The sequence below is a fragment of the Corticium candelabrum genome, chromosome 14 (genome assembly GCF_963422355.1).
Source record: "Corticium candelabrum chromosome 14, ooCorCand1.1, whole genome shotgun sequence".
NCBI classification, from domain to species: domain Eukaryota; kingdom Metazoa; phylum Porifera; class Homoscleromorpha; order Homosclerophorida; family Plakinidae; genus Corticium; species Corticium candelabrum.
This window is the reverse complement of record NC_085098.1, coordinates 8,079,007-8,093,767: the sequence shown is the minus strand read 5'-3', so window position 1 is coordinate 8,093,767 and position 14,761 is coordinate 8,079,007. Positions and strand designations below refer to the sequence as shown.

The window sequence follows — 14,761 nt, the reverse complement described above, 5'->3', positions numbered from 1 at the left end:
CATACTCAATTGTCATATCCCGGATACTCTAAACGTCATGAACTAAAGCCGGAAGCTCGATGACAGACGATCGTGACCTGGAAGACGTCCCACTCGACGACAGCTTTGCTGCCCATGGTTTTCAACACTCGAACAGCAGATGTGAGTGGCTTTTCAAGTCTTTTGTTGTGTAGCATGGTCACGTGACCTACCTGGAGATGATGTATTTGTGCAAAACGAATCTCAACTTGAAGAGGACAGATTGAAAAGAGATGTTATGAGAAAAGAAACTACGAAAGACGAACGCCTTTTAGACTGCACACAAGGTTATGAAAACAGACATACAAATATTTCCAAGGCAGACAGAAGTCTCTAGGACTACACTGTAGAATTGGCGTATTATAAAAGAGTTACCTTATGGCTATTCTAAATTGCTCAAATTGTCTAATATACGGTGATCACTATGATCTATCATTAATTATTTTCTCTCATTAATAATAATTATTGTAATTGGTAATGGTAATTTAATTAATATTTTTTCGAAAAGTTGCTGTTTATAGGCACTCTTACTGTCACACTGCAAAGCTGTGCACAGGCATTATGTTGCTATAAAGAGAACTAAAGATTGACACTTGGTGAATGATATGTTGTAGGTTAATTAATTAATCAATTAATTTTGTAGGATTTTATAGTTAGCTGCCACAATCGTGTTTTCAACTTTGTTTTATGTAACTGGTTTCTGGTCAATTAAGACTGCAAGGCTCTTATCACTGTAACATGTTCTGTGTTATACCTACAGAATTAATTACTAAATTGTTAATTAGACACACATAATCTCTGACTATAGAATGCAGCAATTGATTTTACGAGCTATAGACTCGTTTGGCCAGTTTACAGGGAATTATGCTGATCAACTGGTTGGATCGATATACAGTCAGTTTAGTGTTAGTACACAGGCGTAGGATGCGGTCTGGGAAAAGACCACTTTTGCCAGATGCTCAGTGGCATCAACTTTCGTTTTACGGGTATAGTCGATCAAATAAGTAATATATTGGTGATTGTGGCATTACCTCGTGCAGCCAGACCATTACTTTTCATACTTTGAAGTTCTGAACTGCGAGGCTAACAGACCAGGATTCAGGAAGTGTGCCTTTAACGGAAGTGTTCTGCAGTGATACGTATGGCTTTGTCCGATCTTCCCGACAATTCCCATCAACAACCATCAACGTTCCCGAGAGATGTGAACTATGATATAGTGTTGCCCTACCCATCTACTAGCGTGCACAACGTTACCCCACCCATTAGTGCTCATTAGGCCGGACCAGTCACTTTTTGCTTCCTACGCCCCTGCAGCAACGTACTTTTTGGGAAAATTGGACATGCACTCACATCTTATTTAAAAGTGACAACAACAACAAGAACAATGACACCAACAGCAACAATGGTGTGATGTTATTCTGCACCAGCTGTAGAGTATAAGTCAAATATACTGATATAGATACAGAAAAGCAAACTATAATGGTATTGACAAACCATCTAACACTTGTTATATTAACAACATGTCTTAGCAATACGGGTAATTAACTATCAAGCCTATTCTATTGTCTACATAAAATTCCAACAAGTGTAGATTTGTAATCTGGTGAAGATATAGATATATGCATGTCATGGACATGGAATTTTGTAAAATCTGACTCACTGAGAGACTAGATTGAAGATTACGTTTTGTCATCAACCTAGCTGTGATCTGCAAAATGTAGTGTTGCTGATAGTAATGTACGTCATCATCACGCATAATGCAGCTGATAAACACCATATTAAATATCCATCATTCTACTGACACTTTTCTCCATGTTGATCTCACTTGCTAGAAACTCAGCTGAATCTTTACAGACTACAATAACTGAGATCCTGTTGATTTGCATATGAATGCTGTTTTAAGATGTTTTGTTGGTATGGTTGTGCATTTTTAGAGTTGTTTGCATACTCTGTTCTCTGATATCTTATCAGTAGCAAAGAGAGAGGAAGGGTTGCAGCTTAATTAATGTATTTCTTGTGCTGATTTAATTAGTGTACAGTGGTTAACAACAGAACAACTCTAGATGTGCTGAACTGCTGTTACATGTTTAGTATAGATCTTGTAATTTTTGGTAAACAGCATCTGGAATATGTAATTAAGGAGTTTGATCAATGTACAAGAAAGAGAATGAACGCGGTTGCATGTACTGTAGTATGTAGGATACAGCTGACTTGACTGTTGTGTTTCAGGGTACAGTGTCATTTAGCTAGAGAGCTGTATAAATTGTGATTTGATTTGCAAGATTACAACCAGGAACATCTATTAAACAACTATGAGTGTAATTGTACATATTATAGTATGATCTATTTATATATCAGCTGCTTGACTGCCTGCGGTGTGTATTTGTCCGTTGCCAGAGAGTCTGATTTGCAGTTGTTACTTGTCTAGGAGTGGATGGCAATTTGACTGAATCTGATGAGAAGGCACAGCTTATTGATCAAATTCTGGAGCTGCAAAGCACACTAGAAGGTTACTTTACGTAATTAGTTGTTTCAATTTATTGTGTAGATAATAGAAACAAGGCAATTGTTTTTTGCTTATTGTTACAGATCTAGCACGTCGTGTGGAAAGTGTAACTGAAGAAAATATGAAATTCAAGTCTGAAAATCAAGTACTTGCTCAGTACATAGAGAACTTGCTGGCATCATCAGCAACATTTCAACATGCTACAAAGCAACCAAAAGATGAAAGCTGACGTCTTGGACATAAAACGTTGAACACCAATTACTGCGGTTTCTTCCAATTCAGCACAAGTAGAAATATGAGAAGTATGTGTTCCACAAGGTGATCGCCGAAATGGCATTAATTGTACAGTGCAGTCAGATAATTTGAGTTGTAGTTTGTCTTGTTGTAAGGTCTGGATTTAAAAACTACATTAATGGGCTTGAAGGCAAGATTAACAGTTATTGAGACTATTCTGCAATATGTGTTAATTATTTCTGTAGTTTTATCATTTAGAGTATGTAACACACAGAAACTAGAGACTTCAAGCACATGCACAGTTTGGTGACAGTGAACCTATACACGCACGGTAGGGAAAAAACGTTCATGTGTTTTACATGAGTTGACTAACCTCTAGCTATTTTCATACTTGAGTCTTCCATTCAAAATATACTTCCATATCAGCACAACCTATTAGTGCATCACAGGTATACATCTCCATAAAACAGTCACTATGATAGCTGTCAACCATTACGTTGGTTATAGTGCTGATCATAAAGCACAAACAATCTTACTCTGCTGCTAGTCATTCTGTAAAAAAGTGCCATGCAAGAGCACAACAAAATCACCTATTGCTATTTGCAAAACAAGTAATGCACATCTACTGCAAGACTTATTAAAATTGTTTGCTCTAAAGTGTTTCTATTTGCCATTTTGTGAAAAGAAGGCAGTTGTTTCAAGGTCAACTGCACTTGGTAGCAAAGGAGACAGTGACGGTGACGATGAAGTACTTGAGTGAAATCCACTTGCCATCCCAGATCTGCTGTTCCCAAGTGGTGGGATCAATGTATGACTAATAGAGCCATGACGAACTGCCCCAGCTGGCCTAGTGACACTTGGACTGCTCATTGCTCCACCATTGACCGAAAGACAAGACCCTGCTAATACTCCATCTTCTGAAAAACTTCGATTCTGGGACCTGACAGAGTGTGGTTTACAATCATCAACTGTAAGAGTTTGCCTGCGAGTTACAAGTCGCTTTGAAGTCACTTTGTTGCTTGCCACTGACAAGGAAAGTCGACCCTTTTTGCTCCTTTTGCTATGAGATGGTGTCCCGACTTGAGTATTTGACCTCCCAGTAGGAGGAAGGCATGGAACCAAATTAATTGTTGATGGTAGAATGTGAACAGGAGAAACAGGTCCAAGCTCTGGTATTGACAACTCTCCTTTTATTGGGCGAAGAGGTTTTGTCAGCCGAGTACGAATATGGGAGGGTGCCTCTAGATTGAAAACGGAAAGACCCTTGCTGTTGTACTTGACATTCCTGTCACAACACATCACCACAAAGTCAACATACTACAACAAACTGTCAGTCACCAACAATATGCATGCAAAGATGCAAGACTTCTCATGCCATGATATCGTAGCGCAAGGCCTACTTTACTGTTGCAAGCAACTATTAATTCAGCAAGTGAAGAATATTATCAACAACTTGCAACTACTGGAAACACAAGATCATAAAACAACAAGTTTTTAGCTCAAACCTGGAATTACCAATTTACAAGTAATTGTCTCTCCACCTTTCCAAGTAACATTAAAACCACACCCAACCCATCAAATACAATACTGTACAGCGAGACACAAATCATTGCCAATTTAACAGCATCCAAAAAGACATCGGTAGCAGTTTTCTCTACATGATGCATAGTGAACAAAATGCTGACCAGCTGGAAGTGTTCTCACTGTCTCAGTGTATACACATGCAAGTAAGTTATCAGCCTCAAGTAACATCAAATCTAGAATACATGCACTGCTCATATGGAACTTACTTCTTCTGTTTCTTCACACTAGCTGCTCGTGACCACTGTTCAATTAAAGACACTGGTTTGTCTACTGGCACTACAAGTTTGTCGGCCCTTGCTTCTGCCCCAGTAGCACTCTCCAAGAAATAACAAACCATTCCACCATCTTTCACTCCCTTCATCTCAACAAACCCTCGGCTTGTCAACGAAAAGTTTGCACAGTCCTTCAAGTATCTAAAATAAAAAATTATGACACAACTGACAACTACCAATAGTGCTCACCATGCATGTTACAAATATCGACTGTTACACACAACAACCTCAATACTAACTCATGAAAGTGAAAGCAACAAAAAACAGACGATAGTATATAAAACACTGTTTTAACATGACCAAAGTGTGAAGATTTTTCTCACATACGCAAAGCAGATAGTGAGAAGCACAATCCAATACAACCACACACTGCTGTATACAAACTGAAAACATCATTCAATAATGAACTGCTTTGTCATTGTTTGTAATCACTACACTACAGTACACATGCTTATAGCCTCCTTCAACAAATCAGCACTATTGTAAATACCTGTTCACTTTCTCACAATATAACAGCCACTGTGTACACAAAATAGGCAATAGGTTGCTTACAACGTTGCTACTAAACAGTAAATATTTACATCCCTATGCAAACCATCTGTTGAGCTCCTACAATTACAGTAGCTGTCCTTACATCACTACAATAAAGAGTGACCCATAATGGCAAATCTATTCTATTTCTACCAACATGATAAGAAATAATGAATGTCAAACACAAGACAGAAACAAGCCACGTGTCCAAAACACACCCATGTTTGAAAGACTAGCAAATGAATAGAGTACAACACCTACAACAGCCTCAACTTTACCCAGTAGCTAATAACCTATTTATGTCAAAATGATAATGTTCTGTTCTTACTGATAAGCTGATACTGAAACGTTGATTTTCCCTTCAATTCCATTCGACTCTGTTCTGCTTGCCACATTCACAGTATTGCCAAACAGACAATACCTTGGCATCTTGACACCAACAACTCCTGCCATTGCCTCTCCAGAATGAATACCAACACGGATCTACATGCCACAGACAATAAAAAAAGACTAATATCCATGATTCCTGCACATCTACAGTAGCAACCACATGTTAGCGGTCAGTCTCCTATCCTCTCATAAAATAACATGCACTAGCTGCTGTTATTCAATTTTTTATTCAGCTCGACCGATCACCAATTCAAAGCCACAAACTAGAACAGCTCCTCTTATGAGACAGCTCCGTCTCTCAAGGCTCGAGGATAGTGCTGGATATTTTCTAGCTATCTTGACTTTCAGGTGTCTTCACCATCTTGCATCAGACTACTTCAAGAATTTGTTATCACTAGAAATTCTGTGTGTAGCCAAGTTACACGGAATAGCAATAGACTATTACTTCCTTGTCCAAGAACAGATTCTTTAAAAAGAGCGTTCAGCAGCCCAGCATGGAATGGCCTGCCTAATATTCTAATTGAGTGCAAGTCTCCTAAGACTTTCAAATTAACTTATAAATGTTTGTTTTTGAATAAAACTTGAACTTGTGAGTTGCTTGGTTTGGTGTGTTAGTTTCATGTTAGCATAAATTAGTACTGTAAGCGTTGTAATCTAGTGGCACATGACTCTGTGATCATGCAGTCATCAGACTGAACAGTTTACCTGTATAAATAAAGTCATCTCATCTCATCTCATCTCACAAAGCACCCAATGTGCAAACCAGTATACCATACTTTACCTTGTTTTCAACAGTATGCCATTAGAACACGACTTTTACTTGAAGTCCTGTTATACCTTGAAATATACTACCAAACTGTATAAATGGGGTACATTTACCAGGCAACACTAGCCCCTTTACCAGCTCTTTACTTCACTCTCGTTGTAGCCTCATCTGCGTTTCCACCTGTTTATCCTCTCAGTTAAACTGCAGATTGATTCATGCAGTCATCATGAAGTTCATAATTGCAACCTCCTTACCGCCAGCTACACAATCATTTCCTCCATATATTGCTTTTGCCTAAATATCAACCTCAGATTGCCCCAACTACCTCACATTATAACAGCAGCAACCAGCTCTAGTTGCAACAATTTCTTGTAAAATTTTACTGACGGCAAAACCTTGATCAGACGCTACTAAAGTGTATCTTACTTTATAATTGATATGTAATTTCAGCACTAAACTACTCTAGATTTATAGCCACCGGTACAGGATTTTACCTCAACGTCTCCTTCTCTCTGAGTTTGTGGATGTTTCACTCCCTTCACGCATTCCATCATATCCAGTGCCTGGTTGGCAACATGGACAGCATGTGACTCACATGGAACAGGCAAACCTCCGACAACCATGTACGCATCACCAATAGTTTCAACCTACAAAAAAAACTATAGTTTCTCAAACACTGTCACACACGCATGCACACATGCACGCACGCACACACGTGAACGTGCACACACACACACACACACACACACACACACACACACACACACACACACACGACATTAACATCTCACATGACAAACAAATGAAAACCTTTGATTACAAGTACTAACCTTGTACACATTGTTCTTTGCCAGTTGACTGTCAAACAATGTGTACATGTCGTTGAGCAGCTCTACAACTTGTATAGGCTCACAACTAGCGCAAATATTTGTAAAGCCTTTGATATCGCTGAAAAGAATTGTGACAACAGAGAATTTCTCAGCATCTACTTTCTCCCCATTCCGTAACTGCTTTGCTACAGTTTCCGGTAAAATTGAATGAATCAACCCATCCGTTTTGCTTTTCTCCTCCTGCAGCTCCTTCTGTGCTACCTCTAGTTCGTATGTTTTGGCCTCCAGCTCTTGGAAAACATTTTGTTCCGCCGAATTCAGTCCACTCTTGAAAATGCAATCACGGGCAGCATCATGAAGTGCGATATCACTTAAATACAAGCCACTTGCAGCTAAACCTGCCACAGATGTGGCTCTTGGAGAGCATAGATAAAGGATAAAACCATGCTCTTTCACTAAAATCATTTGGCCATTCAGATAAAGGGTACAGGTATGCTCTGATTTTTCATGACTATCAAAATCTACAGAGCAAGGAGGTCGAGCTACAACACCAGGTTTCGACTGTACAACATACACACAATCTGGGTGTTCAACAAAAAGATTAAAAGACAGCCCAACTGGTGGACGAACAAGTATAAACAAATCAGTAAACTTGTAACGCTTTTTTGAAGATAATAAGGGAACGACTTTTCGCAAAGCAGCTCCACACTGTTTGATGACAAGTGCCTGATCAAAGACAACATGAAATGGAAAGAGCTTGTCAAACAAACAGGGAGGCAATAGATTCTCAATAAATGTTGGATCTGATTGTTCTGGGCACAGTTCATCAATAGTGATAGGTGGTAGGCGCTGTCCTGGGGACTTTTCGACATCAACATATGAGATCTCAAGAACGGCATGATACACAAAGCCAAGTGTGGGAATGTCATTAAATTCAGCAACTGTACATATTTTGACTGGAGTGTTGTACAGATTAGCAGCAATGCTGCTCACGATGCCAACCACAACATTCTGAAGTCCTTTCCTCTTTGAGAAGTAATCAAGAGTCAAAGACCCATCTTCATTACGAGAACAGTGAAAAGATGGAGACTGCATTCCTGGATATTCTGAGGCCAAGTAGTGATGCAAACTATCCAGATTGCAAAGAAAATCTTCAAGATTTCTACCCATTGAGCGTAGGACGCTGTCGTATCCAAATTCTACGCACCATCTGAAGAACTCTTCACCGAATTTGCAAAGAAGTGTGGAAACTTCCATGTCTACACAACAAACAAGCCATTGAGCTGTACTGTATTCAATGTACAACATGTCATATTGTATTCAATGTACAACATGTCATATTGTATTCAATGTACAACATGTCAACATGTGACAAGACAAATCACAGTGGGTAGAAACAGGACTTCCAGCAATTCTAGATATCAGAGAGTGAAGGCTTTACTGTAACAGCTAGCACTAACACTCTCATTTCTTCTCCCTTTCTATAGTAACAACTTGTTCTCACATGCAAGCAACACTTCCCAATTAAGTTATGACTAAATCTGCATTCGAACTGGCAATAGGTAAATTGCTGCATGAGAGCATGTGAATTAGTTGAGTTCCTACAAAATTCAGTTAAACTTACTGCCACTGGCGTTTGAATATATAAGCAGTTATAAACATACCACTCTACTAATCAGATGCCATGATCTTTCGTTCTGTGTCAAATTTTCATACCTCAGCACAGCAGAAAATTTGTCCACGGTATTTTGTGATCATGTCATGTCAAAAACTAAGTCTTGCAACAGGAAGAAGCTTCTTCAATGCTATATGTTGTGATCATAAACATAGTAAACCTTAGCAACTATCATTTGTGTAGCAATTAAGCTTATCGCTTTGGAGTATGTTCATCTACCGTTGATGATTGACTTTTCAATCACAGAATTCAAATACCCTAGACACCTCATTTCAGGACTAGTAATCCCTTATCACTTCCTCCGTCACCTCCTGCTGTCACTTCCTGCTGTCACTTCCTGCTATCACTGCCTCCATCACTTACGTGAACTTCCATACAACTACAGCGCTCGCTTTCATTCCATTGGAAATAACAAACGGTTGATACTGATACCCGCTCTTACAAAAGAACTGGACACAAACTCAACTCTACATACCAACGCGGTAGATACTAAAGTTCAACCGACGATCCAATACTAACAAGCAAATATAAAGTTACAACGAGGTGTCAACTACTTGCCGAATACAGAGACTTCGTGACATTCTACGTAGATCATATGTCACTGCTGGCATGCGTCATATCCTCATATAGTGTCATATCGTCATTCGAAAGGCACCATCAAGTGTACGTAGTTGCTACAATGAAGTGACCTACTAACTACAACCAGCCAAAAATTAGCAATGCCAACAGTTTGTGGTGTTGGCCAAAATTTCACGACATCTGCCCAGCAACACCTCACGTATATACGTCAACTGTTGTCTTAGATATTACCGCAGCCTGTCAACAGAAGACCTAATACAGAGAGTCTTTGTCCGACTAAGCGTAGATCTATGTAGTAAAGCAGACCGCCATTCTCAAAGGCATATTGTCCACCCAAACTACAACTCAATGTTTATAGAAAGCCAAAGCCCATATCCACATCCAATACAGTTCGGCACACAAATACGGTTAAAGGGGGAGGAGCTACTGCAAACAGAACCTGCATTTTGCTAACTTTTCAGACCAAGTATAAAATGAGGAGACATAAATCCATTGTTGCCAACTCTGCAGTTGAACAAACAAACACTTTGCGAATCAAACAAGCATCTCCCTACTTTCGAGTACATTGCAATTTCATGTACAATGACATTGCAAAGACAGGCCTGGGTGCTCACGATGTGACGTGCATACCAAGTTCTTGTGAAGCCGCTTGAATGAGCTTAGACAGCAGACCATCTGGATAACTAGTCCTCAAACGAATCGTGTCTCCTTCCAAATCTACACCGGCCTTCTCTCTGCAAGAGCAATGTGCATTCGCATTCACTTGTCTTGCACATTGCAACGCTAGCCGCCATGCATGCACACTCACATCACTTCCTTCCATTTCTCTTTGCCGTACGAGCGAATCACAAGGTTTTCAAGAGCGTAGCACAAAAACCCGTACTAAAGAGAACACACCGAATACAATTTCTCTGCTGCATACAGACATGCACGTCAAGAGTATCTGACCATGATGATGATGATGACAGCAAGGCAGCCTCACTGCTCACCACATTCCACAGCTACAAGGCAAACGTCAGCAGCAATAGCCTCCTCGACGAGCACGTCGAAATGGCAACGGAGAGCAGTTTGAGCACAAACATATAGGCGTCCACTGTCATTAGCAAGGCGACAAAAATGTTCGGCAGGTCTGCGGAGTCCCCGGATACGAAAATTAGACTGTACAGTATACGTGCCTTGAGATGAGCTCTCTCACTCGTCACTACTGACTGCCATTCTGCGCCGCAGTACTTGACGATTGCCATCCAGATTGCCATCACTGAAATCTAGAATTGTTTGATATCAACCCGTAGAATGGAATGGATCGTAGTTGTTGGTGTTGCGATACTCTCTCTGGTTGTGGTTTGGATTCTCGTCTTTCAGAAGGATTCGAATCGCAGGAAACCTAGTGAAAGCACTAGAAACGTTCAGAAGGCGAGATTGGCGTTTTATTCGTCTCGAGCTGGTTTAGGTGGGCGTGTCATGATTGATTTTCTAGAATATATGAAAGTATTTTTCATTGCTTAATATAAAGTCGTTTACTACCAAAATTAAAATGTTAGTGTGTGATTGTAGCAATATATTTTTGCAGTTGCTGTCAGTCATGATCACGATCAGTCTGTATCATCTGTAAGCACTGCAACTGATGGTCAGGCCTCAGATGATATTCTTGCTGCAATGGCAGAGCCTTCGTCCACTCGTAGTCGAAAGAGAATGCTGGACAGTGTCCCTATTGATCAGAACAACACTACCAATGACATATCAACATCTCATGTGACAGAGAAAAAGACACAAGAATTTCACTGTCATGTGACGTACTCTCCTTTATCTTTTCAATATCTAGATCCTAAAACTGAAACTCCAGTTTCTCGGCCTCTTAAATCACTAGATGAGATTTTGTCATGGCGATCATTTACTGACCCATTTTGTGAGCCTATCATTAGTTTACAAGGTCGGGTCCCCAATGTCAGCAGTCATCATCGTCTCATGGTTTGTCATGACATGATGGGAGGATACCACTCTGACAAGTATGTTCAAGGATCTCCGAGCGATATCAACTATCACATCTATCATTGGCACTTGATTTCATCATTTATATATTTCAGCCATCATTTGGTCACTATTCCACCTCCTGGATGGACAAATGCTGCTCATATGAATGGGGTACCAGTTTTAGGGACATTCATCACTGAATGGGATGATGGTGCTGTGAGATGTCAGAAACTGTTAGAGTCTGAGGCAACATACAGGCGAGTAGCTGACCAGCTAGTTGCCATAGCATTGTATTACAAACTGGAGGGATGGCTTGTTAATATTGAAAACAATATTTTGGTCTGTGTACAGTAATGTTCCATATTGACAATTGATGTCATTTGAAAATTTCTTTAGTCAGACAATGTGATGAGATTGAGAGATTTCTTGTTGTATCTCACGGATAGAATGCATGATTGCATTGCCAATTCTCAGGTGATTTGGTATGACAGTGTGATCAATACAGGAGAGCTAAAGTGGCAAAATGAGCTCAACAAAATGAACTAGTAAGACAAAAATGAGTTCACGTAGTAGACATAGTTACATGCATGCTCACACACACACACACACACACACACACACACACACACACACACACACACACACACACACACACACACACACACACACACACACACACACACACACACACACACACACACACACAGCAATGACAACAACAACAACATTAGCAACAACAACTCTTACACGTACAATTACTTCTCAAATGTATTTGTAAGCAACAACAGTCTCTTCTGACTGACACTATGACTTATTGTTATACATGCAGCTTGTTTTTCACTGCATGTGATGGCATCTTCTTGAACTACACATGGTCGGACCTCACTCTTGCTAACTCGTCACAGAAAGCTGGAAGACGTAGAAACGACGTTTTTGTTGGAATTGATGTGTTTGGACGTGGCTGCCCAGGTGGAGGAGGATATAACAGCAAAGAGGTGATTTGTCTACATTATTGACTGAATTTTTTCAACTCTTTCTGCATGTCTACATGTGCTTTAGGCCTTGGCTAAAATCAAAACACATAATCTTTCTGCTGCTCTGTTTGCTCCTGGTTGGGTGTTTGAAACACAAGACAAAGAAAAATTTCCACAACTTCAAGACAAGTTGGAATGATATTTAATTTACTTTTTGTTGTAATTTTATTTTTATTTTATTTTTTCTTTACTAAGATTTTTTGAGCTGTTGCAACCTTACTGTACACAAAGTTACTGCCTTACCAATCTCCCTCTTGCAACTAATTTCTGTCGTGGAGTTGGACGAAGGCTCTTTATCAGTGGCAAGGTGAGGCATGCAGTGTTTGTAATTTAGTTGTTTTTGGTGATACACTGGAATTTTACAGACACACACACACACACACACACACACACACACACACACACACACACACACACACACACACACACACACACACACACACACACACACACACACACACACACACACACACACTGTGCTAAACAAGATTTTGTTACCTTGCACCTTGCAGGAAGTGTGGTCATCACCATGGATGAATTTAAGTGCCTGTGACCCACAGCCAACTTCAGTTAAGGATTGTTACATGCTAGGCAATGCAAGCAATTTAGCTGTACACGATGTGAATGTGACAACAAAGGAAGCATACGATGGCTCCCATTGTTTTCAAGTTACTGGATCTATCAAATCAGATGAAAGTACTCGACTTATTGTAAGGTGGTCTAACACAGAATCAGAAATTAGAACTACCACTGCCATGTAGATTGTCAATTTTTCTGTTTTAGATTGTTTAAGTGTCAGATATCTGTCAAGTCTCCAGTTGTTGCATCTTACATGCTTAAGTCATCTCCGTTAGAACTTGTTGATATCAGTGTTGTGTTGCATATTGACAAGTCTCCAACATATCTTGTCCTCACAAGCAACTCACACCCAATCTCAACATTGCAGTCAGCAGGTATATAAGCACTGTATTAACATATGTAATCTGCTAGTGATTGTCGTACCCGGGTATGAAAATTAATTGCAATTGACAGTCCAACGTAATCGCTTTAGACTTTTTGTGTAATGGTAAACAATGTCTTTCTTAGATCATTACTGAAATTTGATTATAATGAGCTTGTACAACTTACAGGCTACACGTCATTAGCCTAGCTTTTGTATTGATTTCGTGCCTTTCTGCTTGTAGATCACAAAGATGATGAACTGAATGAAAAGCTTGTGTCTCGTTTCAATGTGAGACATTCCAAAACAACAAATGCTGAACGGTTTAGAAAGGGTATGGGTTCTCTTTATTATGAGGCTTTTTGCCCATTAGAAGGTGAAGATGATGAGAGAATAAGACAGCTGGAAGGAGAAGCAATAGGAACAGACTGGGTTACAAGGTAGAAAAATTATGTGCAAATTAAACTTATATTCTGATATTTGAGCATAGCGTTGTGCTTAGGCATTATGTGCTGACTGGTAAACACCTCCAATCATATGAAATTAAAGAAATACGACTGGTTTGCCTTTCTGGAGCAAAAGCAGGTTAGGATCAAACCGTGTATGTTAGACAGTACCTTTAACTTTTATCTTCTCTATCGGTAAATGCATCTGCTGCATTCAGTGCACAAATTTACAATACAAGAGTTGTGTTGATTGATCCCTTGTATATAGTACGCGAATCGTGTTGAGTCTCTTCATTATACATCACATCAACTGAAATAGCTGGTGGCGAATTCATTTGACTGTTGATGATTCTGTCTTTCAGATGACACTTTGAGGCAGTTCAGTTTTCAACTTGGGAACATCAAGGTGAACTGTGTACACGTGTTCATTAACTGGCAAATTCACATCTACCTGTTTGTATCTTATGCACACTTTCCTGTTTCAGTTGAGTGATATAGCAAGTTTAAAGTTGCCACATGTCATTGTCTCTAATCTCCATTTTCGAGACATTGTCTGGCATAGAAACAGTGGTGACGAAAGTAAGTTATTAGTTAGCCTCTCTATACTATGGGATAAATCACCAACTCCAAAGGCAAGGCATTTCGACCTGTGGATGTCAACTGATTCTACTTCACATCAATTCATTGGTCGAGCATACACTAACATATTCAGAGTCACACGTTTATCAGTACTGCCTCGTGATCATGTGATATTTACTGTACAGCCTATGAGCATGGCACAGTTCAAGCCAGCCCTTAAAGATTGCTCATCTCTGAAACTGACATGGACTCAATAAAAACAGTTTCTGTTATTAAAATATATCAAAACACAGTAACAACTATAGTAATTTTGTACATATCATTGGCTATGTCCAACATTGTCATGTCATCATCCATAAACAGGAAAAGTATTGACCTAGTCAGTCATTATTATTGAGACACCCAA

At 39.6% G+C, this 14,761-nt stretch overlaps 3 protein-coding genes across 5 annotated transcripts; 2 read left to right on the top strand and 1 right to left on the bottom strand.

Moving 5' to 3' along the window:
• The first annotated feature begins 12 nt into the window (after positions 1-12).
• LOC134189341 (short coiled-coil protein A-like) lies at positions 13-3,001 on the top strand. 2 transcript variants are annotated; one of them, XR_009971488.1, is made up of 5 exons: positions 13-117; positions 174-305; positions 2,447-2,527; positions 2,608-2,842; positions 2,898-3,001. XR_009971488.1 is itself a non-coding variant. In XM_062657574.1 (4 exons), the coding sequence occupies exons 1-4, from the start codon at positions 60-62 to the stop codon at positions 2,751-2,753; spliced, it is 417 nt and encodes a 138-aa protein (XP_062513558.1). In that variant the 5' UTR covers positions 13-59; the 3' UTR covers positions 2,754-2,872. The 2 variants fall into 2 exon arrangements, 1 of the variants encoding a protein (XP_062513558.1); XM_062657574.1 differs by lacking the exon at positions 2,898-3,001 and having other exon boundaries at positions 2,608-2,872.
• Positions 2,776-10,638, bottom strand: LOC134189336 (guanylate cyclase soluble subunit beta-1-like). Its single transcript, XM_062657566.1, has 9 exons — positions 10,581-10,638; positions 10,334-10,514; positions 10,194-10,267; positions 10,016-10,119; positions 7,132-8,390; positions 6,796-6,948; positions 5,474-5,628; positions 4,549-4,755; positions 2,776-4,043 (listed from the first exon to the last, which is right to left on the bottom strand). Exons 2-9 carry the CDS (start codon positions 10,334-10,336, stop codon positions 3,422-3,424), a joined length of 2,577 nt encoding a protein of 858 aa, XP_062513550.1. The 5' UTR covers positions 10,337-10,514; positions 10,581-10,638; the 3' UTR covers positions 2,776-3,421.
• Positions 10,507-14,612, top strand: LOC134189337 (cytosolic endo-beta-N-acetylglucosaminidase-like). Of its 2 annotated transcripts, none has more exons than XM_062657568.1 (12): positions 10,507-10,835; positions 10,956-11,695; positions 11,753-11,901; positions 12,186-12,351; positions 12,416-12,519; positions 12,586-12,697; positions 12,903-13,105; positions 13,174-13,343; positions 13,575-13,770; positions 13,821-13,915; positions 14,139-14,182; positions 14,262-14,612. In XM_062657568.1, the coding sequence occupies exons 1-12, from the start codon at positions 10,679-10,681 to the stop codon at positions 14,610-14,612; spliced, it is 2,487 nt and encodes an 828-aa protein (XP_062513552.1). In that variant the 5' UTR covers positions 10,507-10,678. The 2 variants fall into 2 exon arrangements, with proteins under 2 accessions (XP_062513552.1, XP_062513553.1); XM_062657569.1 differs by having other exon boundaries at positions 10,510-10,835; positions 13,833-13,915.
• The last annotated feature ends 149 nt before the right edge of the window (positions 14,613-14,761 follow it).

Excerpts from the sequence above, each read along its gene's own strand:
- LOC134189337 (XM_062657568.1), top strand. The coding sequence starts at position 10,679 with ATGGAATGGATCGTAGTTGTTGGTGTTGCGATACTCTCTCTGGTTGTG. Across the intron at positions 10,836-10,955 it reads TTCGTCTCGAGCTGGTTTAG|TTGCTGTCAGTCATGATCAC; the intron begins GTGGGCGTGTCA and ends ATATTTTTGCAG. Across the intron at positions 14,183-14,261 it reads TTCAACTTGGGAACATCAAG|TTGAGTGATATAGCAAGTTT; the intron begins GTGAACTGTGTA and ends TTCCTGTTTCAG.
- LOC134189341 (XM_062657574.1), top strand. The coding sequence starts at position 60 with ATGACAGACGATCGTGACCTGGAAGACGTCCCACTCGACGACAGCTTT. Across the intron at positions 118-173 it reads CGACAGCTTTGCTGCCCATG|CATGGTCACGTGACCTACCT; the intron begins GTTTTCAACACT and ends TTTGTTGTGTAG. Across the intron at positions 2,528-2,607 it reads GCTGCAAAGCACACTAGAAG|ATCTAGCACGTCGTGTGGAA; the intron begins GTTACTTTACGT and ends TTATTGTTACAG.
- LOC134189336 (XM_062657566.1), bottom strand. Across the intron at positions 10,120-10,193 it reads GAGAAATGGAAGGAAGTGAT|AGAGAAGGCCGGTGTAGATT; the intron begins GTGAGTGTGCAT and ends TTGCTCTTGCAG. Across the intron at positions 5,629-6,795 it reads AGAGAGAAGGAGACGTTGAG|ATCCGTGTTGGTATTCATTC; the intron begins GTAAAATCCTGT and ends TGTGGCATGTAG.